General features: G+C 44.7%; 1 protein-coding gene across 5 annotated transcripts in view; it reads left to right on the forward strand.

Annotated features, from left to right (window-relative positions):
- The window catches only part of LOC135901595 (uncharacterized), a 543,147-nt gene that overhangs the window by 328,805 nt on the left and 188,443 nt on the right, over positions 1–25,899 (forward strand). For all 5 annotated transcript variants that reach the window (XM_070531171.1, XM_070531174.1, XM_070531173.1 and 2 more), the window contains exon 8: positions 19,076–19,183. In XM_070531171.1, the coding sequence (XP_070387272.1) occupies positions 19,076–19,096 (21 nt within the window). In that variant the 3' untranslated portion in view covers positions 19,097–19,183. The remainder of the gene's footprint in view (positions 1–19,075; positions 19,184–25,899) is intronic.

Here is a 25,899-nt window from a genome sequence, read left to right on the forward strand (position 1 = left end):
TTCCGTTTCGATCCTCCCGCCGCGAAGTTCGCTTTCATCGAGCCTCCGTTTATGGGGGGCGGGGGAGGGGGGGGGGACGCCGCTTACGTTCAACGAACGAGCGAGCGTGCGGCGTTCGTGGTAAGCGCGGGTTACAGGGGAAAAAAGAACGGAAGTGGGGGCTCCAAGAAACCTAATCGCTCGCCGACGTCGCCGTATCGAAAAGGCGCCGCTCGCCGTGTTACTATTGCAGTCGCGGAAGGCCTGGAACGTAGAAGGTCAGGCAATTATGTAATGAGTGGCGTGGTGGCTTCGTCGGAAGGTGTTACAAAATTGTGATCGTTTTTCCTTTCGCTGCGCTGGCCGGAAAATTGTCGCCATTACCATCGAGTTATTTCAACCGAAAAAATGTATGCCCGCGTTTCCTGAGCCTGTAAGCTGCCTTGTCTGCTTATCGATTTGCCGCTGTTGTCGTTCTATGTACGGTCAGCTTAAGCGACCATTTTATCAAATTATTGTCATTAAATATTAAAGAAACATGCAGTAGAGATAAAGAGGATATTTTTTTTTTGACAACATAATGTTCGCTGCGATCGCCGTCAGGAATTTGACGACAATTATCAATAGTATCTTTATCCACTAACCAACAAATAATTAATCGTGTCAGCGCTCACATTTCGTAATTGTCTAATTAAAGCGGGTTAATGCTCAAGGCGTTCATACGCAGGCTATCGGGAGTCCCGAGATTATATCCGTTGGAGAGGTTCGCCATCTGAATCTGCCGAGAAATAAATCGCCGTTCAAGTCGCTTTGTGTATCAGGACGTAAGGCGTTGTGGGAAAATGGTACGTGGAAGAACAACCGGCGTTCGCGCTACATTTTGATGGAGTGTATGTCGACGCTGATGCTATACCACTGCACGAGGTATGCTAGTAAATGGTCTAGACCGTCTAGAGCCAGGATACTAATCATCTTCAGTTCCGTTACATGTGCGCCAAAATGGTTAAATTTGTGTGACCCCTTTTCTGTGGTCGCTAGAAAAAATGTACCATCGTGGTCACGCGACCAGAAGAACACGCCTTGGAGTGCTAAGCGGGTACAGCCAACGTTGGCGCAGCTATAGGCTACTTCCATCGGAAGAGGCAGCGAACCTCACATATTCTGTGTGGTCTTCTGAGGACTGTGGCTCAGTCTGCCAAGTGAAGTCGCCGTACGAACCCGGTTCTAGGCTAGTAGCATTTAGAGATGGCAACGGAGTTGTTTCTTTGGTGCCCTAGGCCGTTATGTTTTTTTTTTGCGTTTGCTTTCCTTATCATATAATTGCGTAGCTCTGTTCTTTTTCTCATTGCGATGCATGTTGGCATTTGTGTCAAGGTATCATGCTATTCACGTGCGTGTGTATCATAAGTTAATTTTTTTTAAAGAACAGATAATATTGGAGATTATTCGTATATATGTTACGACATCCATTGTTGCGAATGTTGTGTTGCTGAAAGGCGCAGCTTTTTTGCGTGGAATTTACGAATGGCAAGTCTTCGCTGAAACAACTGAACTGTACGTACGTTTTTTTTTTTTCAGTCTTACAGTACGCTTGATCAATTTGTCTTGTGAACGGGCATATGGATGGATGGAGGGAAAAACTTTATTGAGAACGGGCATTTGCCGTAAATCAATTCCGATAATGCAAGCTGCATCGGCAATATGCCGATACCTTATGATGTGACATTTCCTGCATAAATTACGCACTCCGATAGTAGGAGTCCGAGACTACATTGGTCCTTTTTCATCATCGGTTTTCCCGCTTTAGTGCATGCGCGCACGTACCTGATTCCAAAAGGGCTGCCAGCGGCAGTGGCCAGCGGCTCAAGCAAGCCAGAGCACCATAAGCCCACACGCATTAAGCATACGCCTGCTTAATGCATAGAGCGCGGCTGAATAAGGACTGCAGTGACTCCATCAATTATACATGCTTGGCAGACAACAGTATGGTGCGTGGTTTCATAGCAGCGCAGCAATAGACCATTGCGCATTATTGATTACATGTCGAGATTCATAGCGCTTTGTAGCAGTCACGGCTGATCGGCGACGAAACATCGATGCTCACTTTTCTATAATATCGCAGGTTGAACGTTCGCTTTCTCCATGAAAGGTGTTAGAAGCAAACGCTATGCCTAATTTGCATATCAACTTTGGAACATAATAAAGTTAGTTATACTCTTGGATATTTTGTACAATCATTCATTTGTTTCTTCATATTCTTTATGTATACAACACAGCGAAGAGACGTTCGTGACGAAGATTACGGCACACTGACCTATTTGATTTAAACCACTCCTCCACGGCCACCATTCATGATAGAGCGCTAATATTAGTAGCTTGTCTATTTCGCTTGTCTCTGAAAAAAAAAGAAAAAAAGAAAGAAGGAAGGAAAGGAAAAAAAAAGAAGGAAATAGCAGTTGGCGCGTCGTTTCTTATGGCAGACTTGCAAGAGGAGGCTACAGACTGCTGAGCTACTAGGATACATGAGGGGTGTTTCACGCGTGCGCCTGTATGCAACCTTAATGCGTCATGACTTTGCCGCAACGAACCTTAACCGAGTTATATTGCCTAGTGTTCGTGTCCAGCCCATCGGCATGCGTGGCTAGCTCTGACGAGCCCGCCAGGTCACGGCCAAGCAAGGTGACCCAGTGGTCGCCCCGTTGCGAGTCGCCACACACGCACGCTGCCCTCCGCGCACCCTGCTCTCCCGTGTTGCCTGCATTGGCTTGGCCAGCGACGCGCAAAATATTCGACGCATGGAGCATCCTAATAGACGTCGGCGCCACCTGGAACGTATATATATATATATAAGAAAGAGGATGAAAATATCACTTGCAGCAAGTGGGAGCCTACCCATAACCTCCGCATTACGCGTGCGTTTTACTAACAATTGTGGTACGGCTACAGCTATCCAAACGTCAGCTAACTTGGGTATTTAATTACTGCATTTAGCCCTGGTAGCGTTAGCCGGCGCCACCGAGAATTCTAGTAGATGGATCGGGATCACACTTCCCGGCCCTATATATATAATATTCAATATTTAATATTTGAATACTTCTTCCAAGCACGCAGTCAACAACATTGGAGAGATAGTGTCGCCTTATCTGAAGTAGGTATCCTCCTACTTTTGTTGTGGAGAATTAAGGTAGCCGTGGAATCTGTAGATATTTTCCAAGCTGTTTACGTAAGCGTTCTTCACTCCTTAATTTCGTAATGCCTCTATGACTGCTGATGTCGCTACTGAATCAAATGCCTTTTCGTCATCTATGAAAGCCATATAGAGAGGCTGCTTGCACTCTGCTGATTTCTCAATTACCTGATTGATGACATGGATCTGATCCATTTTAGAGTGTCCCTTCCTGAAGCCAGCCTGTTCCCTTGGTTGAGTGAAGTCCAGTATTGCTCTTATTCTCTTGGAGATTATCTTGGTGAATATTTTATATAATAATGAAAGCAAGCTAATGGGCCTATAATTTGTCAATTCTTTACCGTCTCCCTTTTTGTGGATTAGTATAATGTTGGTATTATTCCAGTTCTCTGGGACCCTTGAAGTCGATAGACAGTTCGTACAAAGGGCCGCTGGTTTTTTAAGCATTATGTCACCTCTATCTTTGATTAAATCGACTGGTAGTCCATCTTCTCCTGCCGCTTATCCCCGTTTCATGTCTTGCAAGGCCCTTCTAACTTCATCGCTAGTTATAGAAGGAGCCTCTGTTACCTGTTCATTACTGCTTCGAATGGAAGTATCGTGGCTGCTCTGGGTACTGTACAGGTCAATATAGAATGCTTCCGCTGCTTTTACTATACCTTCGAGATTGCTGATGATATTAATCTGCTTATCTTTTAGTGTATACATCTTGGTTTGTCCTATGCCAAGTTTCCTTCTCTCTGATTTCATGCTGCGTCCATTTTTTACTGCTTCCTTAGTCTTTCTCATGTTATAATTTTGAATATCCCTTTCGCCTTGTTGATAAGTTTTGATAATTCCGCGAATTATATCTTATATCTTGAGTTGGACGCTTTCATTCTTTGTCGTGTCTTTATTCGGTCCTTTGTTACTTGAGAGAGCTTCCCTACTGGTTGCCTTGGTGCCTTGCCTCCCACTTGCATTGTTACGTCTGAAGCCAACCTAGTTACGGTTTCATTCTTTACCTCTATGTCATCTTCACCTCGCTTTTGTAAGGCTGGATATTTGTTTGCAAGTAGCAGCCTGAATGGGTCTGCTTTTACTCTTACTGCGCCTAGGTTGGCCTGTTTTTCCTGACCCATTTTACTTTTCCTTTCTACAAATTCAGGTGAATCCTAGCCCTCACTAACCTCTGATCACTGCACTTTACGCTACCTAACACTTCTACATCCTGCACTATGCTGCGATCGGCAGAAAGTATGAATTTCATTTCTCGTTTCACAATTAGAGCTTTTCCGAGGTCTACTTTTTGTTCCTACGCTTTCTGAAGAAGGTGTCCATTATGCGCAGCTTATTCCTTCCCGCGAATTCTACCAACATCTCTCCTCGAGTGTTCCTAGAATCGACGACGTAGTTGCCAATTGCTTGTTCACCAGCCTGCTTTTTCCCGCATTGAAGTCGCCCATTACTGCAGTACAGGCACGTACCCAGGGGGGGGGCCCGGGGGGGCCCGGGCCCCCCCCGAAATCAAGTGGCATACCCCCCCCCCCCACCCACACACTCACGGCACCACTCCTCACACATTCCTAAAGCACCACCAGATCAATGTTGAGTATTGGCAGCTATTAATCGGTCAGCATTATGCTGCCTTTTTCACTCCTTTTAAATGGCGGTAGTTATCGGCCACTCTTGTAATGTGAAGGACAGTTTTCTCATAGATTCCGCACCCATGCGATTAACTCGACATGCGTTCAGTTGTCACCATCTATTCAACCGTCACGCGCATAGCTGTTGCTTTTGTTAGTTCAACCTTCTTTGTTTAGGCTGATCCTGGGACCAGGAAAGGGATTCGGCTGTTACTGAGCTGGTCTGTACTCTCGTGGAACGAGTTGCGGCCGGAGAAAACGCCAATTGCGTTTAACTTTTCCCTTTGCTTCATTATTTCCTGGAGTTACGGCTCGCCGCGAGGCTGTCAGACGGCCGCAACCATATACACGTGATGTGGGTTAGATAAGGTGGGACATAAAATAATGTGGAAGTGCGTCCATCATGATACCCTGCAATAACCCTTAAAACCATAAGCAAGATGACTGTCGCCCATCACCTCGTCTGTTTTTCCCTAATTGTACAACCCTTTTCGTGCAAAATTGGCAACTGGAAACAAAAATCGCAAGGAGTTGAGAAATGAAGCGACTACTAATGGAGAGAGCCAAGGCAACAACCAAACTGCAAGGAAAAGCGAATAATAAAAAAAGTTCACCGTTGCTTATGAGAATATTTATGGATGAACATCTTTTTATTTTAAAAGGAAGTAGAGAAAACGCTGCCGGAAGTGAAGAACAATTACTTGCTTTGAATGACGCTTCTACAGTTATCGGTCGAACCGCCTCACGTAGCCACTTCTCTGCTGTGCTTATGTGGGTGTTTTTCTAACCTTTCGCGGTGAGCGCAGTACATCTAGAATCGCAGAGTCCTTCGCTCTACGCGGTTGTGTGGGACTGGCGGCCGCACAGCGTTGCGCAATTCGCGGAGCTGTCAAAACTGATCAACAAGGCGAAAATAACTGATATTCGAAACTATAACATGAGAAAGACTGAAGATGCCGTAAAAAATGAACGCAGCCGGAAATCAGTAAAAAAGAAACCTTGCTTGGGACAAACCATGATGTGTACACTAAAGGATAATATCATCAGCAATCTCGGAGATATAGTAAAAGCAGCGGAAAAATTCTAAGCTGACCTGTATACAGTGCTAAGAGGAGTCACTATACCTCACTAAGAAACAGTAATGAACAGGATGCAGAAACTCTCCTATAACTAGCGATGAGGTCAGAAGGGCCCTGCAAGAAATGAAACGATGAAGAGCGGGAGGAGAAGGGGGATTAACAGTCGATTTAATCAAAGATGGAGGAGACACAATGCTTGGAAAACTGGCGGCTCTTTATACGAAGTGTCTATCGACTGCAAGAATCCCAGAAAACGGGAAGAATGCAGACATTATACTAATCCAAAAAAAGGAGACGTTAATTAAAGAATTGAAAAATTATAGGACCATTAGCTTGCTCCCAGTATTATGTAAAATATTTACCAAAATAAACTCCAATAGAATAAGGGCTGGATTTGTCAACCAAAGGAACAGGCTGGCTTCAGGAAGAGATACATTACAATGGATCACATCCATATCATCACTCGGGTTATCGCGAAATCCGCAGAGCACAATAGGCCTCTCTACGTGGCTTATATAGATTACGAAAAGGCATTTGATTCAGTAGAGATACTAGCAGTCATAGAGGCACTACGTAATCAAGGAGTACAGAACGCTCACGCAAAAAGCTTGGAAAATATTGCTACATGCGTGTGGTATTTGTTTGTTTTAACGAGGCGCGTGGGCGCCATCACTCCAGAAAAGAGGAGGAAGAACGAACTGGGCTCGCGCTGTGAATCTAACCGGTCAGCGCGCTGCAACCGTTGTTGTAAATATAAACTGTAAGTAGTTTCTCGTATTACTGACTTTTCCTTCGCGTAAGAATATCTACAGAGGTTTTACAGCTACCTTAATTCTACATAAGAAAAACAGGGAGATACCTATAGAGAAAGGGGTCATACAGGGAGACACAATTTCTCCAAAGCTGTTCACTGCACGCTTAGAAGAATTCAAGCTATTAAACTGGAAAGGCTTAGGAGTAAAGATCGATGGCAAATATCTCAGCAACTTTTGGTTTACCGATGACATTGTTCTATTCAGCAACAGTGCAGACGAATTACAACAAATGATTGGAGACCTTAACTTGGAGAGTGTCAGAGTGGGGTTGAATAATAATATGCAGAAGGTGAAGATAATGATAAATAGTCGGGTAAAGGAACAACACATCAGGATCGCCAATCGGCCACTAGAGACTGCGAAGGAGTTCGTTTGCCTAGGTCAATTATTCACAGGGAACCCTGATCATGAGAAGGAAATTCACAGAAGAATAAAAATAGGTTGGATCGCATACGGCAGACATTGCCAGCTCCTGACTGGAAGCTTACCATTATTATTGAAAAGTAAGGTGTGCACTCAGTGCATTTTGCCAGTGCTGACATATGGGGCAGAGACTTGAGATCAAGTTAAGAACCGTGCAAAGAGTGATCGAACGAAGATTGCTAGGCATAACGTTAAGAGAGAGAAAGAGAGCGGTTTGGATCAGAGAGCGAACGGGTACAGACAATATTCTAATTGACATCAAGAGGAAAAAATGTAGCTGGGCAGGTCATGTAATGCGCCGGTTAGATAACCGTTGGACCATTAGGGTTACAGAATGGGTACCAAGAGAAGGGAAGCTCAATAGAAGACGGCAGAAAACTATAGATGGTGCGATGAAATTAGGAAATTCGCGGTTGCTAGTTGGAATCGGTTGGCGGCAGGACAGGGGTAATTGGAGATCGCAGGGAGAGGCCTTCGTCCTGCAGTGGACATAAAACAGGATGATGATGATGATGATGATGATGATGATGATGATGATGATGATGATGATGATGATGGAGGTGGTGGGCCCCCCCCCGAAAAAAAATCCTGGGTACGTGCCTGCTGCAGTATACTGAGCTTGCCCTTTGCTCATCGCTAATTCAATCTCTTCATAAAACTTATCTATTTTATCAGCATCATGCATGACTCGAGGTTGGAGAGTGAGCTTGTACTACCTTTAATCTGCACCTTTTTTGAGCTTTACTACGACTACCGCTAACCTCTCATTAATGCTGTAGACTTCGTCTATGTTGTCCGTTATGTCCTTATGGATTAGGAACCTACTCGCTACTGCTTCTTATCTGGAAGTCCTCTCGAGTGAAGCTAGCTTAACAGGACTCTTTGAAGAACTATCAGGCGTTGTTTGGGATATCATTGCCCTTAGTGAGGTTAGAGGAACTGGTGAGGCTTATACAATGCTGACATATGGCCACCTCCTCTGCGCTATAGCATAAAGCTATTCAAAACTTTGCTATTCCATTTGTTAAATCAGCGCTCCACAAACGATACAAAAAATTTCGCCTGTCTGCCACGGCGTTTGTCTGGCATGTGAGGCCATGAAAACCGCGAAAACGCCCCATCTGATAAGATATCTCTACACTGATTATGCATGGTCAGACCGACCGAAAGAAAAATAATAATTTCTGATTTGGCGCCTTTTTCCCCCATCAAGAAAAAAAGGCGTCGTTTGACCAATTGTTATTGGTCAAACGTTTTTGGGCGGCGTCCACTTGGCCTGTCGGTCACACAACTTCGCAAAACCGCGAAGACTCACCGCGTCAAAGTGACGCGTACGCATTAATATGTTGAGCAAAAATTAATTATTATTATTTTTTCTGAATAGCTGGAGACTGCCCCATTCCGAAAAGAGTAGAAGATGGCTACTCGCCGATCGCTCTGGCATTGGCTACTCGGAGCAGCCGGGGAGCATGTATTTATTTGGGTATAATAAAAGATAAGTACAACGTTATAGAGCCCTATCGGCACGCATACGACACCACTCTGCCAATCCTTCTTTGCTGAGGATCCGCTTTAGCGACATTTCTTAATTACGTTGCACGCCGCCGCTTTTTTCGAACAGCCACCGCAAGTAAGGGGAGGCAGACCAGTGGCAGACACCGGCACCACCCTGCTCATGCGGTTATCTACTTTCACTGTGCTGGCTCGGCCCCAGTGAAACACTCTCCACTTGAGCGTGCTCGTCTCCTCTTGTCAGCCAATTAGATAAGAAAAATTGCTGGATGTATGCAATGCTATTCGCTTTGAAAGCAAGCAAACGTGGCCTCCTATAAACGAGAAGAGTGTTTGTTTGGGCTTTTCAAGCAACGCTGTGAGTTACCGCCCTATGTTTGCGTCGGTGTTTACGTAAGTTCGACGTCGGAAGATTGGAATAAAAATTGATTGGAATAGCTTTGCGTTATAGGGTCCCATATTGTCTTAATCACAATAAATAAATAAATAAATAAATAAATAAATAAATAAATAAATAAATAAATAAATAAATAAACTCTACGTACGAGCTTTAATTACATGGCTGCGTTAGGGTACATCCTGGACGGCCACAATCGGAGACTTTGCCATATCTAGAAAGAAATTCACAATAAATATCGATCAAATAGCGTGCCCACCCAATTTAGCTTCTTTGCAAATACGTTGTGAATATGCAGATTGACTCCGCAGCCAGCATAAGCAAACTACGAACGTTCATTCATGCGAGCTTTCTGTGTAAGAGCTATCTTTTCGTTGCTGTTGCGCTAATATTTCAAGATATATAAGTTCTCCGAGAATATGGCAAGTCCAACCGAGTATAAAGAGCGACAATAGAGTCTTAAGAACAACGAAAGGAAATGAAATAAAATTGAAAACTCAACCTTACGTTTTGAATTATCAGTTACATAATCTGAGCTTATTTCTGCTTCTAGTGACAGCCAAGAATCTCCCTGCTATGGTTGGCTTAAATGCACAGGGGACTCAGGGTGGGCACGTTCTTTAATTTGAAAGCTTTGCTTTAAAAACTCAAAACAGTCGCAGGCGTAAGGAGCGCTTGTTCTCGTCCGGAAGACGCTCGTTCTCTCGGTGACAGTTCGCAGCTGCGGCGCCAGCGACCCTGGTTCTGGGTGTGCACTGGAGCGCATCTTGTCGGCCAGGCTGACCTGGTCGCGCTCGGTCAGCCTGGCTGGGTCGAGGCTCGGGGAGGCCTCTCTGCGCCGCAAGGGTCGGCGAGGCGAAGAAGAAAAGCATGCACGTCGCCGCGGTCACGCCGGGGCTTCCGCTATCGCGACGAGGACAACGGAGCGCCGCCCGTCTTCTCGGCGTTCCCCACGGCTAGACGCTGGCCATAGATCTCGCTTAAGCCCCCCTGCCTAATAAAAGAAGAAAAGCGGTGGCGCGATGTGCCGTGAAAAAGTGGGGTTGGCGGAAAGGCTGTGCCTTGTGTGCACTTGGACGGGCTTCCTCTCACGTCGTGTGAAGGGCGAGGAAGATGGAGCGCTTACGGCGCTTAGTGACAACCACTTATCATTTACTCTTTAGGTGCCATGAGGAGCGCAGCAAGTAGCAATGGATCACAGCGTCGTACTACTACGCGCCTTTAGAATATTCGAGACAGAATGGTAGTTGGAGGTGTCGTGGACATCTCTTATGCCTACATTTAAGCACATTATGTGACTGGCAGCCAGCCGCGTTTGTACGCTTTTGAATTCAGTGTGTAATCTGCAGATATTTCAAGCGAGGGGCACTTTCACTGAGAATGAGATAGTTATACAGCTTTATAGAGTGTTTGTTTCCCCAATATACCATACAGATTTTGTCTAACACGACCCTGGCGATTACGTAAAATTTATGTTCACATATATAAAATTTGGTGACTCGCGTATTGGGGCAAGGATAACCAGCGTTAATAAAAGGCGAAACTTAATTACTAATTGACGCCTTCGTTTCGAATGTTCTGGCGCCAGTTTATACCAGTGGTCGGTGGCAGTGCGTGTATATACACGACGGAGGCGTTTTGCCGTAGTCTACGAACACACATTTCAGAGTTAGTCCTCATTCCCTTCTTGCTTCGCCGTTAAAGACGCTAAAGAACAATACTAATTTAGTTCAATGGAGTATGCTTCCAAGGCTATGGTTCCGTTTGTACTCGGGCTAAATCGAAGGCTAAAGTTCCCTGTGTCGGCTTTCGCGCCAGACCTCGACGCCGGTACGTCGGTCTCATGCCATGAATGCTTCGGTTCACGTCGCACCAACTTCTGCGCCCAAGCACTCAACGTTATTAGAGCCGTCATCCTTACCGCATTCGTATGAGGCCAGCTCGAACTCTCCCGTGGTGGTGCAGCGTAGGACAATCAGCATCGGTGGTACGGTATCGGTGGTATGTACGTGGTATGAGGTCTCGGGTGGCATGCAGCGCACGGGGCATGTCGCAGAGCACTCAACCTGGGAATCTGCACGGCCGCCATGTCGGTTAGAACTGTCTGGCACGGTGATTAATGGAGCTTAACATCTGAACTGAAGACACGGGACAGAAGGCAGACGAAACAATGACCTCGCTGGCATATCAATTTCAAAGATGATAGTTTGGAGACGTCCTTGTCAAGTCTCCCTTTTGTCCAGTGCCTCCTGTTCAGCTCTTGAGACGAAGGTTTAGGTCGGGGCCGGCTCCCGTTTCCCGATTAAAATTCACGTAAAACGCTGAAATGATTTTATGACAACCGCTGGACCAATTTTAATGTATTTTGTCGCATTTGATGGAGAAAAATAGGTTCTGTCAATTCTGCAAGAACAATTGTGATTGCGTACCTCGATTTTTTATAAAGGTTGCCCAAAATTGGAAAGTGTCGAAAAATAGAAGCGCAATGTTTACAAATATCTCTGTGCCAAAAACAGACATCGGAGTTTTGTCAACTGCAACTTATAGAGCATCTCAAGCGGATAAATGTGATACAATCATTTACAGCTTCCTTGCAATTGCGACAATGTGTACGAAGGTTTTGTAAAAGTTGTACTTCCCAATTAGGGGCATATTTAAAAACGATGAATAATATATCACTTTCGCCCACTTCAAACTTATTGTTAAGTGAAGTTTGTAGAGTTGTGATATCGCATTTATTGCTGACTTACAGAGTTGTAAACATGACAGTTACGTTCTTTTTAATTTTGCAATTTTCAATAACTTTCTCGTTTAAGTTGTCCTTAGTAAAAGATTTGCGTTTTACATTTACTGGATTTTATCCTACTTTTGAAGTGGAGCAAGCTTCATCGAAATAGATGCGATGGTGACAGAGAAAAACAATTTCTCCCTCCTCATCTGTTTAGATAGGAGCTCCCCCGCTAAAGCTTCTTAGCCATGAACCACATAGCCCTATTGAACACCATTTCGCCCTACTCTCTGTGCGCACCCAAAACAACACAAAATCATGAGGTGTCCCGAACCTTTACAGTATACCAGAAGCCACGAGTCATCAAAATGAACATGAGATATATGAGACATTCCGCAATAAACTTCTCCATATATCAATTTTGACTCACACAAGGTGGCGGACGTCGCACTATAGGAAAGTAAATAAATCGTAATTGTAATCGTAATCGAACGAGCTTGTGCCGCTTCATTGCCACTCTCTTAGTCCATTTGCGCTGTTTGCATGCGACCCTCAGCTTGAACAGTGTTGTTAAAGGCAGGTGGGGCTATCCAGTGTGGGGCAACCAGAACGTGCGAGGAGGCCTATTTATGGTTTTTACTTTTTTTTTATTGCGTTGAATGTGCGCCGTTCTCGTAAATACTTTCCTGTCACACAAGATATCGTGAGCTCAGTTGAGAAATACGAGACTACCTGATGTATTTAAGCATTGAATGTGTTCTGCTTGTGTCACAGTGCCTGAAACAAGTGTTCGACGTTTGTCAGGAGTTCATGAACTGTTATTTTTAATGTAAAACTAAAAAAAAGACGTAGAAAAAAGAATAAGAATCGGAAGTACCTCTTATTTGGTGACTTTAATTGCTTTCCTACTCTTTTTTTTTATAAAGCAACTATAGTTCTCATACCAATGCAAGAAGGCGTGACAGTAACATAACGAAAAGGTTGGTTGATTAAAGGCGCATTTTATTTTTGTTTCTACACATAAATGCAAGGGAAGCAAATCAAGGTTAGGCCTGACGTAGGCGAACCCCAAACGGAAAGAATAACTCTAAATATCATTCATTGCATAAGTAGAAAACAACATACCGTTAACTAAATGCGATGATACATTCAAAGCACGACAAATAAATAAAAGATAAATGCAGCCTATATGGAGCAACTTATAATACAACAAGAGCGTGTAGCATATACATGACATTTTGTACGATCTACGTATTGATCACAATACTTTAGAGTTTGAAGACAGTTGGACTAACTATATAGAAGAAAAGAACAACTAATCAAACTGAAATGGCAAATTGTTTACGAGAAGCGCTCTGCATGTGATGATTTCTGGATACTGGTAAGTTAGACATTTTTTTTTTTTTGAAATTTGTAAGGTTTCGTCGTACAGACACACGATAGCTTATTAAGTCTTCGCTGGGTTATCTGAGCATTGCAATACTGACAATATCAAAGCTGGTGACATTGTGTTCGCCGGTGTTCTGAGCGAGAGAGCCGAACAAAAAAAAAAAAAACAGCGCACGCAGCAAGAGCTTGCACAGCAACGTCGTGCAAGGTTTTCCACTCTGGAATGCTCCTAATTCTCCGCCCGAGGGCGATGAAGCGCTCTTATCTCGCGCGCGCTCCACTTTCTCCGCAGGGAAAGCGGTGCGTTGCGTTTCTTTCTTGCCAAGTGGACGCACTCGGCACACCGCAGTGCTCGCTACGTAACGGTCGTCGTACGAGCGCACGGCATGAGAACGCGACGTGCCGAAACAATCGAAAACTGAATGTGAAGAACACTTTTTTCACAAGTACACCTTGAAAAAAAATGCGCCGGAGATAGCGCGCAAACATTCATACAGGTAAAGTAAAATCGCGATGGTAGCAGAGCGCGTCAGGCATGTGGGCCGAGTCGAGCAGTCACGAACACGAAACCTCCACAAAGCGTACCTGAACTTTTTTTTTTGTATTACGCGATACATTTTTTTTTTCAGAGAAACGAAGATTACATTTCTTGCAAACAATGCTTCGTGCGCAAAACAAACTTGGGCGCTCTGGGAACAAGAAAATTCCCTCTGGCATTCAAGAGGGAGTGTATAGCCCCTTTTTCTTCTTTTTTTATCTTCAGGTTCTTCAGTTTTCGGATATTTAAATAGCGCTAAGCGTAAGTAATGCATTATATCGCGCTATTACGGGGTATGTAAACACGAAAAATAAGTTTTGATTAACGATGCCGCAGGTACATCGCGCACGATTAACAAATATATTATCCAATTTTTTTGTAAACGAAGGTCCTGGAGTGCTCACGTCATGTCAGTTTAGCAAAAATCCTGACACCAGCACGAGTGCTGATGCCTTCTTTCCCAAAATGAGCTACTGCCCGCTTTATATTTCCACTTGATATTTGTTTAAGCCTGCCACACGTTCGGCCGCTCAAAGTGAAACGCCAGTCTATTTCATGACCTATTTAATAGTAGACTACCACTTGCCTCAGTACGTATTCAAGGGTTCTCTTTGTGCGCTATCTTTATTTTTTGGCTACATTCTTCAGACACATTTGTCAGAGCATTTATTCTTTTTTTTTCTTATTATATCCTGCGAGTGCATGTGTCCCAAATTAAATAATCAGAAAGGCTTATTAATGAAACTTTCTTAATTGCCTTCTGACATAAATGGTATGTAAGAGACTTCATTCATTCCTACAGCGTGTGATTGATCACCTTGAATATAACTTATGAAATGTACCAAATGTGGAACTTATGTTAAACCCACCCCTTATGTAATACCCCCTCCGGGGGTCTTTAAGGACAATAAACTGAACTGAACTGAACTGATCGGTGCCCACACCGCTGCACACATCCTGGGCGCGCTTTGCAGTCTGTTAACATTTAGTGAAGCGGTCTTTTATTATAGTATTACCATGGATGCAGAGTCAAAACGAAATGCTCAAGTAGGAGCTAACTGTATAGTACGGAACATAAAAGACACTATTGTATTCATCGTTATACAACGCCTATCACAAAGGCTTATCTAACCCTGCGTATACACTAAGAAGGCTTTTAAGATGTCGGTCCTTTGTTGCAGTTGACTCTCGACCAAGTTGAGAATATTTTAAGTATCGTAAAGGAGATCTTATCCAGTATTACTAGTTTTTTTTCTCTCTATGTTCATTCTGCAGAGGATTCCGGGCGCCCCAGAAGGCGCTGAAAACACGTTCTCAATCCAGGAGAAGTAGAGCGACGAATCCTGTAGGAAAATCTATTTTCATACGGGGCCACTTCCAGGTCGGAGCTGACGACTGAATGTCTGTATGTGTCGTGGAATATCTTCTGCTGCGTCAAATTTCCAGCGTTGCTAAATTTTATAAAGCAAGAATCCCTCGGCCCTGTAATCGTCCAACCATTTCTCTAATGCGCAGCGGTGGAATTCCTGCATGTGCTCCCATTGGGAAGCTCCCCCCAAAACAGCCTATGCATTAACCCTAAGCAGAGGGATATTACTTGACATGTAGAATATTGCGGATGTGAAACCTTGACCGCGGCATCGCACTGTGAGTTTTCTTGTTCAGGGCCTTTATGGTCAGTTAGTCGACATCCTGAGTGCCATATAACTCAACATGGCACCCACTGAAATACTAATTCTGGCCCTGCGCTGACGCACATTCAACGGCTTCAGCAACACCGCATACCAGCTCCCCGTTTTATAGCGAAGCTGTTACTGCGACAAGTGCTACAAAGCGTTATAGGCATGGTTTCCCGGCGTTCCCGGAGAACAAAATCCTGCATGTACCGTGATTATACTTGAAGGGAACCGGGGAGATGGTAGGGGTGATATTCGGGCAAAGATTAAAGTGTTTGTAATAACTAGAACATCGGGAAAAATTACTAAGTACTCCCCATTTCCCACTTCGGAGGTCCAAAAACAAGAAAGGGGCTGGCAGATGGGATGGCACACTGTGGTATAAACTTTTTTAAAACAGGGTTGAAGTGCCTCAGACAGGCTGGCCAACGTTTCGATAGGTGGACCTATCTTCGTCAAAGGCGGCCTCGTCATCCTCGGCGTGTTAGTTTTAAAGGGTTAGTGCAGTGACGTCACGTGCGGGTGTTGTCGCTGGCGGCTGGTTTTATGTGTTTTTTAGGTGTTATACAACAGACGTTTATCTTTTGCCCACTGTCCTGGAGAATAAAAAAAAAAAACTGTGGCAGTCAGTTTCAATCTACAGGGAATGGAGGCACGTTACGGGCAACGTGCGTGCAAAAATTGGGAGGACGCTGAAGCTTCGCCTTTAAGAGTGGAATGAGATAGCATTCAAGGATCCCTGACTGCTTCTCATGCTTCCTGGCAACGGCAGCTTATGTAACCGTGATGTTTACCGGGAAACGCTGATCGCGAACGCTATGCATGAAGGCGAGCTTTCTGGTAGAAACACGGCCTTTGCGTGAGCCGTTCCCGGAGGTAGTTACCAGCTGCGAAAAAAAAAATCATTTTCAGGTTTCTGTTATTGTATCGTACGTTTAATATTTAAGTCTGAGAAGGCGATGTGCTGTCGGTGCTTTCTTTCATGACATTCGTTTGTGAGCTGTCACTCTCGAAATTCCAAGGAATAACTTTGTCAAGAATGTAAGACAAGGTATGAGCAACTTGAGTGATAGAATGGCGCGGCAATGTAACCCGTATGTACCGAAAGTCGTACTGCAAGGCGTGCCATATGCTTATACCTAAATATATGCGACGAGTTTCGCTCACGGACAACTCCGCTGACGCTGACACCGGATTTTCTGCGATGAGCGGGGCGCTTGATGGTATCGCGTTAATATTTAACGTGTTTGGGTTAATTACGAGCTTTTGAGCAAATTACTGTACAGATGCTCGAGAAGGTTATCTCGAAAGTGGACTGTGATTCTGCGAAAGCACACAAGCCTGCTGCTTTTTTATTTGCTGCCCGTGATAGAGAGAGAGAGAGAGAGAGAGAGAGAGAGAAAACATTTATTTATCATGAGTTTGGGCGACTTCCTCGCAGGGTGGAGCCCTTAGTTCAGGGCCCCATTGGCTCGCGCCACTCCGCGTGCCCGCCGGATCAGCCGTCGCTGCTCTTGCGGGTCTGAGCTGGTCAGCGCAGTCTCCCAGGAGGAAGGGGAAGGTGAAGGAATAGGGGAGTAGCCCGGAGGGTGTGGGCACTCCCAGGTGCAATGATATACTGTGGGCTTTGCTCCACAATAGGGACAGTATGATGGATATTGTGTGGGGTGGAAGAGGTGAAGATAAAAGAGGCAGGGAAATGAATTAGTTTGCAGCTGTCGCCACGCGACGGCATCTTCTCGATTAAGGGAATTATGGGGTGGAGGGTAGTGGCTCCTGGTATCTCTGTAATATTGTAGAGTTTCAGTGTAGTTGAGTGGTTCTGTCGGTGCGTCGTCTGGGTTGGACAGCTCTTCCAATGGCGCCCGGTTAGCGAGCTCTCGGGCTACCGCATTAGCGCGTTCATTACCATGGAGAGAGGCGTGTCCAGGTGTCCAGACGATGCGCGCACCCTGTGTAACGTTGAGGGGTGTAATGATGTAAGGATGCGGTGTGTGTAGGGTGTCACCCTCCCTTGTGCCAAAGTCCTGCAGGCGGTCTGAGAATCAGTGACCACTGTGATAGGTCCATCCGGCGCCGGCATGGTTGAAGCGTGTACGATGGCTAGGGCAATAGCAGCCTCTTCCGCCGTGCCACTGTCCACAGTGCTGAGCTGGCCGAAGCTCTCAGAATGTCTGCACTGTCTAGTACGACTAGACATAGGGCACGTTTTTGTGGGTAGCGGGCCACGTCGGTGTATAGGACTGGAGTGTTTGATTTGTCATCGCCAAATAGGCGAGCCAGGGTCTGTGCTCTTGCCTTTCGCCGACCTTTATAACGGTCAGGGTGCATATTCCGGGGAATTGGGGCCACGTGAATTTTGTTGCGAATGCTAAGCGGAAGAAGTTTGCGGTTTTCCTGTTGTAATTTTCTTGGTATTTGGTATCCTAGCCGGGATAGAATGTGGCACCCTTGCATTGTTCGTTGCAGACGTTGCAATTGGCTGTTAAAATGAGCTTCAACTAGTTCGCGGATGGTGAATTTCAGGCAACCTCAAGCATTTATTTACTGGTCGCGCTGATGAACAATGTCTTCCTTCTGTTTTTTTTTCTCAGATAAATTCATGGCTTCAAAAATAGTGTGAAGTTCTGATGTCGTTTAAGAAGATCAATGTGAGAGTATATGAATTCGTTTTTTGCGCAGTTGCAGAACGCAAAAAGCCGGAGCTAAAAATGCTGCAAGACAGACGCTTATCAGTACGTCTGTTACGTGTTGTGTATAAATGTCGCATAACATGCTGTGCGGTTGTACTATTCAGATGCTATGTGAGCATTTCTGCGCATATTGTCTATATGTAAAGGTTAACGCTCATTGATGGCCGTGTCCAAGGTTAGTTTAGAGCGCAGCTCTTAGGCGCCCGTTCCTGCAACCCGCATCACGGCGTCTCTAGTAACCGAGCGAACGAGCAGAGCGAAGGGTGAAAAAGCGAACGCGGAGCGCAGCGCGGGGTGAAAGACGGCGACAGCGGAGAGAGCGCGAGAAGAAAAGCAAACGAAGTGGTTATGGCGAAAGCGTGAGAAGAAAGACGCAGTGCCGCGCAAGACTGGCCTTGCGGCGACGATGGCTGCTAGATGGCGCCAGAGCAGCGCGCGTCAGACGTGTGGAAACAAAGCGCTGCATGAGCGGAGGTCTGTTGGCGGCGGCTGCTGTGAATCGCGCCCACGCGTCACCCACGCGCTGCCTCTCGCGATCTCCCGATCAGCGAGGCAGTCGCGCATCACTTCGATCCGTTCGCAACGGGCCGCACGAGACAGACTGTCGGTACCGGCCAATATATCGCGAAATGAAAACACGTATAGAGCAGAGCTCAAATTTCACTTTAGGGAGTATCGTAATCGTCGGTGAATCTTTTTATAGTGGCCATCGCTTCTACGCTGGCATTGTTAAGCTGAATTCTGGCAAGCTTTTCTGGAAGGGTGTGCCTGTCCATCACAGCAGCTCTACATAAATAGGGTGATTATCACGTTTCGCAAAGAGCAGATGTTGGTGTTTACTTTCTGCATTGCACAACCAAGCGTGGTGGTTCAACATCCGCGCATACAAGATCCCTCGGTGTGGACCTCAGTATCCCCAACAAGAATGGTTACTTTCTTAAATTTACATTTCGTGATGCATTGTACAAGTGATTCCAGCCTCTTCAAGTAATCCATCAGCATACAGTAGCACAACTCTCTCGGGCTTCTTACAGGTGGACTCGGCGCAAGCCTAATGGTCTTGCAGCATCTGCTCTGCCGCCTGCCTCCGAGCACCTGGCCAGCCGTGATGAACGTCAGTGTCTACGCGTGAGACATGATTGGTGAGGCATTCCTCGACGGAGCACTGCATGCGAATTATTCTTATTCTTATTATTTGTTTTGAAAGCATATATACACATGGCAGGAAAGGGAAAGCCAGGAAACAGCCTTCCGGTGTTTCCACAATCCAATGCCGCGTGAATCGTGTTTCCGCGCGTGTTTCTGCTCAGGATGTTCTGTTGCCGCGTCAGGACGGGCTCTTTATTTTGAGAGTGTACCCGCCGCTTCACTCTGCAGTCGATTAGCGCAAGTGCTTTTCCCCTGTCCAGACTCGCCGTGTAGTTGTCGCGGCACGTGTGGTTGTGTGCTTTGTTTTGTTCCGCTCAAACCGGCGCGTGTGTTTAGCGAATTGTTTCTCGGTAATAAATTGCGGTTTTGTGGCTATTTGTTTTCGCTGTGTTATTTATTGGCCTGCCTTGGGCGCAACAGAGCCAGCTAAGTGCGAGACAAAGGTTTCAACTGGAATACAGCTTGGTGTATTTGCACATGTCGGGGAATATTTCTGCGCTTTATCTGAAACAAGACCGTGCTTTAAATAGGCCAGTGTCCTACGCATGAAATGAATGTAAAATGTCAAGGTCAATTCGTAATTTAATTTAACCTCCAAATAAAAAAAATGATTAACTGATGCATGTCATTGCTAATTACACAAGTACCTGTTGGTCCATGCGTACCGTGTGGTCTTATACTTAAAGGCAACAGGCAACCACACGGCTCACATTTTTCGCCGTGCTCCATATAAGTACGGCACAGACAGAAAAAGGAAGCAGAGGCACCTACCGTAAGTAATTTGCTACAAAGCAGCTCCTCAGACTTCCCGCTGAGGGAAATTTGCGCACTTGCCCCGCTCGTGCATTCACTGAAAAAGCACTTACACTTGAGCACACTTGAAGGTAACGTTATACATTATTATAAATATAAGCCACTCAACTAGCTGTAAAGCAGTAGCTTGCTGTGTATGGTTGGTGATATCCGTCACGCGCCCCGTCACAAGGCAGAAAACGAAAAGACGTGGTAACCGTGGCCTCCGAGATTTGCTGCCACCGCTGCCAACTACGCTCGTGCGCAGGAGAGCCAGAAAGTTTTGTTTTCTTCTTTGGTGTAAGGGGATGGAGGAGGTGTGTTCCGTGTGTTGTCGGTGGAGCTCAGAACCTTAAGCTGAAAAGTTTGATTCTACCTCACTAGGAGACATTAAAGAAGCGGCAGACACCTGAATTCACTCATTGTCGTTTGCATGCACTCGACCCTAAATACGCCTGCTACCTGGTGTTCCCCAAAGAGAAGAAACACTACTTTATCACTTACGCCTGGGCGTTGCATTCACCATGTATACGCATTCTTGATAGGCATCACCAATAGCGTCAATGGCAAAGCATGTGGTTGCGAACAAACTACTGTAGAACACCTTCTATGCTACTGCCCATCCTTCGACAATGAAAGGTTTGCCCTCTGAACCGTCCTAAACCAGCTGGACGAAAGATATTTCGCACTGCACAAGATCTTGAGACCATGCATGGTCCCGTATTTCACAGCCACAAGGCTGTGACCACAAAGACCACAAGGCTGATGCTTCGATTAGTGAAGGCAACCGAACTGAGCAATCGTGTGTGACAAAGCGCTGCGGAATCCATTCAGTCGTCAACTCCACTCGTCATCAATTCTTGATTTTCTCTTAATATTTTCCGCCCCTTTCCCCTTCCCCACAGTGCAGATTAGCCAGTCCGGTACAGTCAAGATTAACATCCCTGCTTTCATTTATCCCTTTATCTCTCTCTTTGGAGGGGCACGTTCAAGGGGACGCAGCATTAAGTCTAAGGCTCGATGGCATATGGCGTGTCGAAAGGCTAATTCGAGCTCTGTGGGTATACAGCGGCGGCTACTCCAACCTGTGACTGTTTTGTTTTGTGGTTAGGAGGTACGTGCTATCTTAGAGGCCATGTCGCAGGTGACCTCTCCTCGCTGTCTGCTACGCAGCAGTGCTTTTAAATAAGTTTTTCTGCTTTCACTCCCCGTGGTTGACGAAGCTTTAGCTTAATTGGGTCATCGCTCTTTAAAAACTGGTAGAATGCAGAGATTCTCTCATTACGCAACTATTGAATGGAATTCAGTTTTACCCGCCGTGGTTGCTCAGTGGCTATGGTGTTAGGCTGCTGAGCACGAGGTCGGGGGATCGAATCCCGGCCATGGCGGCTGCATTTCGATGGGGGCGAAATGCGAAAACACCCGTGTACTTAGATTTAGGTGCACGTCAAAGAACCCCAGGTGGTCAAAATTTCCGGAGTCCTCCACTACGGCGTCCCTGATAATCGGAAATTGGTGTTCCCACGTAAAACCCCATAATTAAAATTTTGAATTCAGTTTTATCGGCATCAAAAAGAAAAAAAAAATCAGAATGTAGTGGTTCAGTGTAGCAGATATTTTGTAGAAGCCTTGGGAAAAATGGAAGATTGCACAAAAATGGCGAACTGAGCAAACGGTACACTCACAAATACTGGTGTAATTCATAGAAACCAATGTTTGAAATTTATGTTCTTTAAATGTTCTGGCAGGTATAATTTGCGGAATTAAGATTAATATATTTTTCTCGGAGCTATAAAGTTGTAAACTTCCCTCCGCTTCGCTTAAATATTATTTTACAAACGCTTTCAATTTGGTAAAGTATTTTTGCTTCTAGACAATAAAGGTATTACGGCGTTCACATTTCTCTCAATAAGGAAAACGGAGCTGTTCCCAAGCTGAACTTTACGGCAGCTGACTCATCATCTCTGGATTATTTTTATCCAAGAGGGGTCCAAGTTTAAATTGGCAACGAAGTGTTGTTTCTCGAATCAATCAATCAATCAATCAATCAATCAATCAATCAATCAATCAATCAATCAATCAATCAATCAATCAATCAATCAATCAATCAATCAATAAGTCAGTCAGTCAATCAATAGGTATAAATAAAATAATAAAATACATTAATTAATTAGAGTGAGTCCTTTTAACTCGCACCATTCAGAGAATGAGGATAGTTTGGGCTGCAAAGCGTGGAAGTTCTCAGTACTGTACATTTTTTTAAATATTTTAATGTAGACGTAATGGCGAAATGAATACTTGTGGATTTCGTGAACAGATGTCATTGATGAAAATTAAGAAAAGAAGTGCACCTAGCACGGAGCCTTGGGGCACACCACTGTAGATACCGTATAAACAACAACAACAACAACAACAACAACAACAACAACAACAACAACAACAACAACAACAACAACAACAACAACAACAAAGATTGATCATTGACGCTCACAAAGGAGGACCAATCGCGGAGATAGCTGCGTAGTAGAGCTACAATAGCAGCTTCAACACCGTAGTGCTCAAGTTTCTCAAGCAGTAGGGGAGGATCGACTGCGTCAAGGGCGTTGTTTAGGTCTCAGTACACAGCATCAACTTGCCCCCTTTGCGCGATGGGCGTGGAAACCTACATCATAAAGCTCACAAGGTTAACGGTCGTTGAGCGGCCAGAAAGGAAACCATGCTGATTTCCAACGAGAGCATTTTTTTACACTGGATATAAATACACTGTGAATAGCCAATTCGAATAGCTTGGAAAATGTAGCGAGAGGAGAAATCGGCTGATAGTTTTCGACATCTGTTTCAGCGCCGGATTTAGAGACAGGAAGAACGCGAGCGCTCTTCCAAGCACGTAGAAAAAGTGCATGGAATTATTCAGACAGTTATTAAAGATTGATTTCAGCCCTGGTACAAAGATGTTGCAATAGGCTTTGATAATGGCGGCCGGGATGCCGTCTGTATCGGAGGACAAGATGGCCACAGACTCCTGACGCATTCGCTGACGAAGTTCTCGTAAAAGAGAACCGAGCTAGAAAGTCTATCAGAAGAGTGCGGCTGGTGGACAGCGCTATCAGGTGACGGTTTATATAATAATAATAATAATAATAATAATAATAATAATAATAATAATAATAATAATAATAATAATAATAATAATAATAATAATAATAATAATAATAATAATTTAGTTATTTATTTAACGGACCGAGGAAGAGCACCAAGGTCTGAGTGCTCGCACATGTGTACAGTCAAAGAATAAGAAACCCAGCTGCAATAGAAACTAATAAAAAAAACAAAGCGAGAAAAAAGACGAGCACAAAAATGGGGGAGCGACTATGCATAATCGACTACAGTTCAATAGAAAAAAGGCAACGCGTGCTGCAGTTTAGGTCGACTTGGTCAAACGAACACCGGGTTCTTTACGGCTGATTAGGTGCATTCTCTTTCATTTGCTCCGTTAGCCAAGTTTTCGAGCGCGTTCGTAAATGTTCACGAATATGAAAAGACGACCACGAAGTACTATGACAACAAGCTAGACGCATGTCTGCGGGGTTATAACTTGTATATACTTGCGTACCTTGATTTGTTTTACACTTTGTTATGCCCCTCGCAATAATACCGTTGGTGCTGGAAGATTTGTTTGAATAAAGAATAATGAATAGAAAATAGTTGTAAGAGGGCAGTCGTCATTTCTTGCTCGTTTTTTATCAATGAGCTTGCAGAACTGTCTTGTTTTTAGTTAACATTTCAAAGAAAAGTGGGCGAGAACATTTTAGTTGTTCGTGGAAGTGAGCTATTCTAATTTTTCTCTCGAACAATTTTTTTTAAATGTCCAAGGCGCGACCTTTCAGAGCTGTAGGTCAAGCACTGAAAGCTGAAAGGTCGAAGGCACTGCAGCTCCCACTGGTCAGGAGCGAACGTACACTTAAGCTGCAATTCTGTTTCGGTTTGTACCAACCAGTTCTTGTCGTACGCATTCACGTACTGCATCATAAAGCTTAGTCATTCGTTCTCTTTCTGCAGAGGGTTGCCGGAGGGAAGCAACGTATAATGTAGGTGACTATAAAGCAGCTTTTTTTTCTCTCTCTCTTTCTTTTACTTTCCATCCCTAGACCACTATAACCGGCATATTTTGCGAACATTTTTGCTTAGTGCAACAGCAGCGCTTCCGGTCCAATTAGAATTTCTATAGAAATGAAATACTTGGAAACAAAACAGAATTTCAGCTTGTTTCTCATATTTCTTTAAAGACGCAGGAAGAATTTCCAAAGGTCTAAGAATTGCAGAATAATGATAATAAAAGAAAACTATTGCGTACACCTCGAAAAAGCTCCGATATGAGCGTTGGCGTCTTAGAACGACATGCTACCACAGTTGATTCTCGGACCACCGCTGGCATAGCTTTAGCGACGTGTCATTTAAAAGAAAATGAAATTCTAATACAAAGAGCAAGCTATCCGGCAGTTATGAGTCATCGCGTGAGTTACGATTGAGGCCATGCCGGAGGACTTTGCAGTGTATGACTCACTTAACTGACGGCAAGGCGGACGCATCGTGTATGAGTAAGCACTACGCCTTCAGGGTCCTGTGGACATGTGTATCTTTCACTAATGGCTTATTTTCAGAGTAGTTCTTAAACATTTTTTTTTACAGCTCGCTTGCAGTGCCGACAGCCACAGATACAGATAAAACTGAAGCAAATCTGTGTGTTAGCTCGACTCGAAATAATCAGTGAAAGGGAAGGTTATTTCCCAACTTGGGGCATCGAGGACGAAAGGGAATAACGTCAGGGGAAAAGGTAGAAGCCGCACGCCAAATGTTCAAACACTTGCGAAAGCTCCTATTGTTGCCCAACCTCGACTCGCTTATCATCGCTTATCATTGCATTATTTGTAATTATTAGTGCTTGTATATTACGTATTATACATTTTTTTTCTGTGCGTAAATTATTTTAACACTGTGTAATTCCTCATCTGTTTATATGCTCATCGAAGTCTACATCACGGCCGTTTGTGTGTGTTTGTGACTTTGTTTACGAACTCATTGTGGTACAACTTGCATTTGACTTTGATATTGTTATGTTCGTGGGCCTATAGTACTGTGCTGTGGATTTCTGACCATATGAAGTGGTTTCTCTTCATTTTCCTACATATTTTTTATATTGTTGTTTCCGCTATGAGAAAAGGAGTAGCCGTCATCATTATAAGGTGACTACGTCTATTTCTTTTATTTTCATCTCAATAAAAAAAAGAGGGAAGCAACGTTGACGAAGGACAGGTTGTGTGCTGTGTGCCTGTGGGTCCATTTAACTGCGAACCTCGTAAAATGAAACCAGCTGCAAAATGCGAGTTTTAAGGGACGTGAACACGAGAAACGGTGGTAGCGTAGGCCTCAAAAATGCCAGTGTTTGTTTCGTGCGCTTCTTTTTCACGTTTCATCGCATCTGCAGCCGTACAACTTTTCATGATCCGTCAAAGCAATTAGCGTTGCTCCAGTCCGCCTTAAAGTTAGTATCGAAAGTTGTATCAAAGTAGCAGTGAGCACGCAAGACCAGACTGGAGCGAGATGCACTTTATTCTATGGAAGAAAGTGCAAAAGACAAAGGAAACAAATGAACGGACAAATACTAATGCTGCTCTAGACTACCCGCCGTGGTTGCTAAGTGGCTATGGTGCTGCGCTGCTGAGCACGAGGTCGCGGGATCGAATCCCGACCACAGTGGCCGCATTTCGATAGGGGCGAAAACACCCGTGTATTTAGATTTAGGTGCACGTTAAAGAACCCCATGGGGTCGAAATTTCTGGAGTCTCCCGCTACGGCGTGCCTCATGATCAGAAAGTAATTTCGGCACGTTAAACTCCAAAGTAAATTTTTTACTCTA

The sequence above is a fragment of the Dermacentor albipictus genome, chromosome 1 (genome assembly GCF_038994185.2).
Source record: "Dermacentor albipictus isolate Rhodes 1998 colony chromosome 1, USDA_Dalb.pri_finalv2, whole genome shotgun sequence".
Taxonomy (NCBI): domain Eukaryota; kingdom Metazoa; phylum Arthropoda; class Arachnida; order Ixodida; family Ixodidae; genus Dermacentor; species Dermacentor albipictus.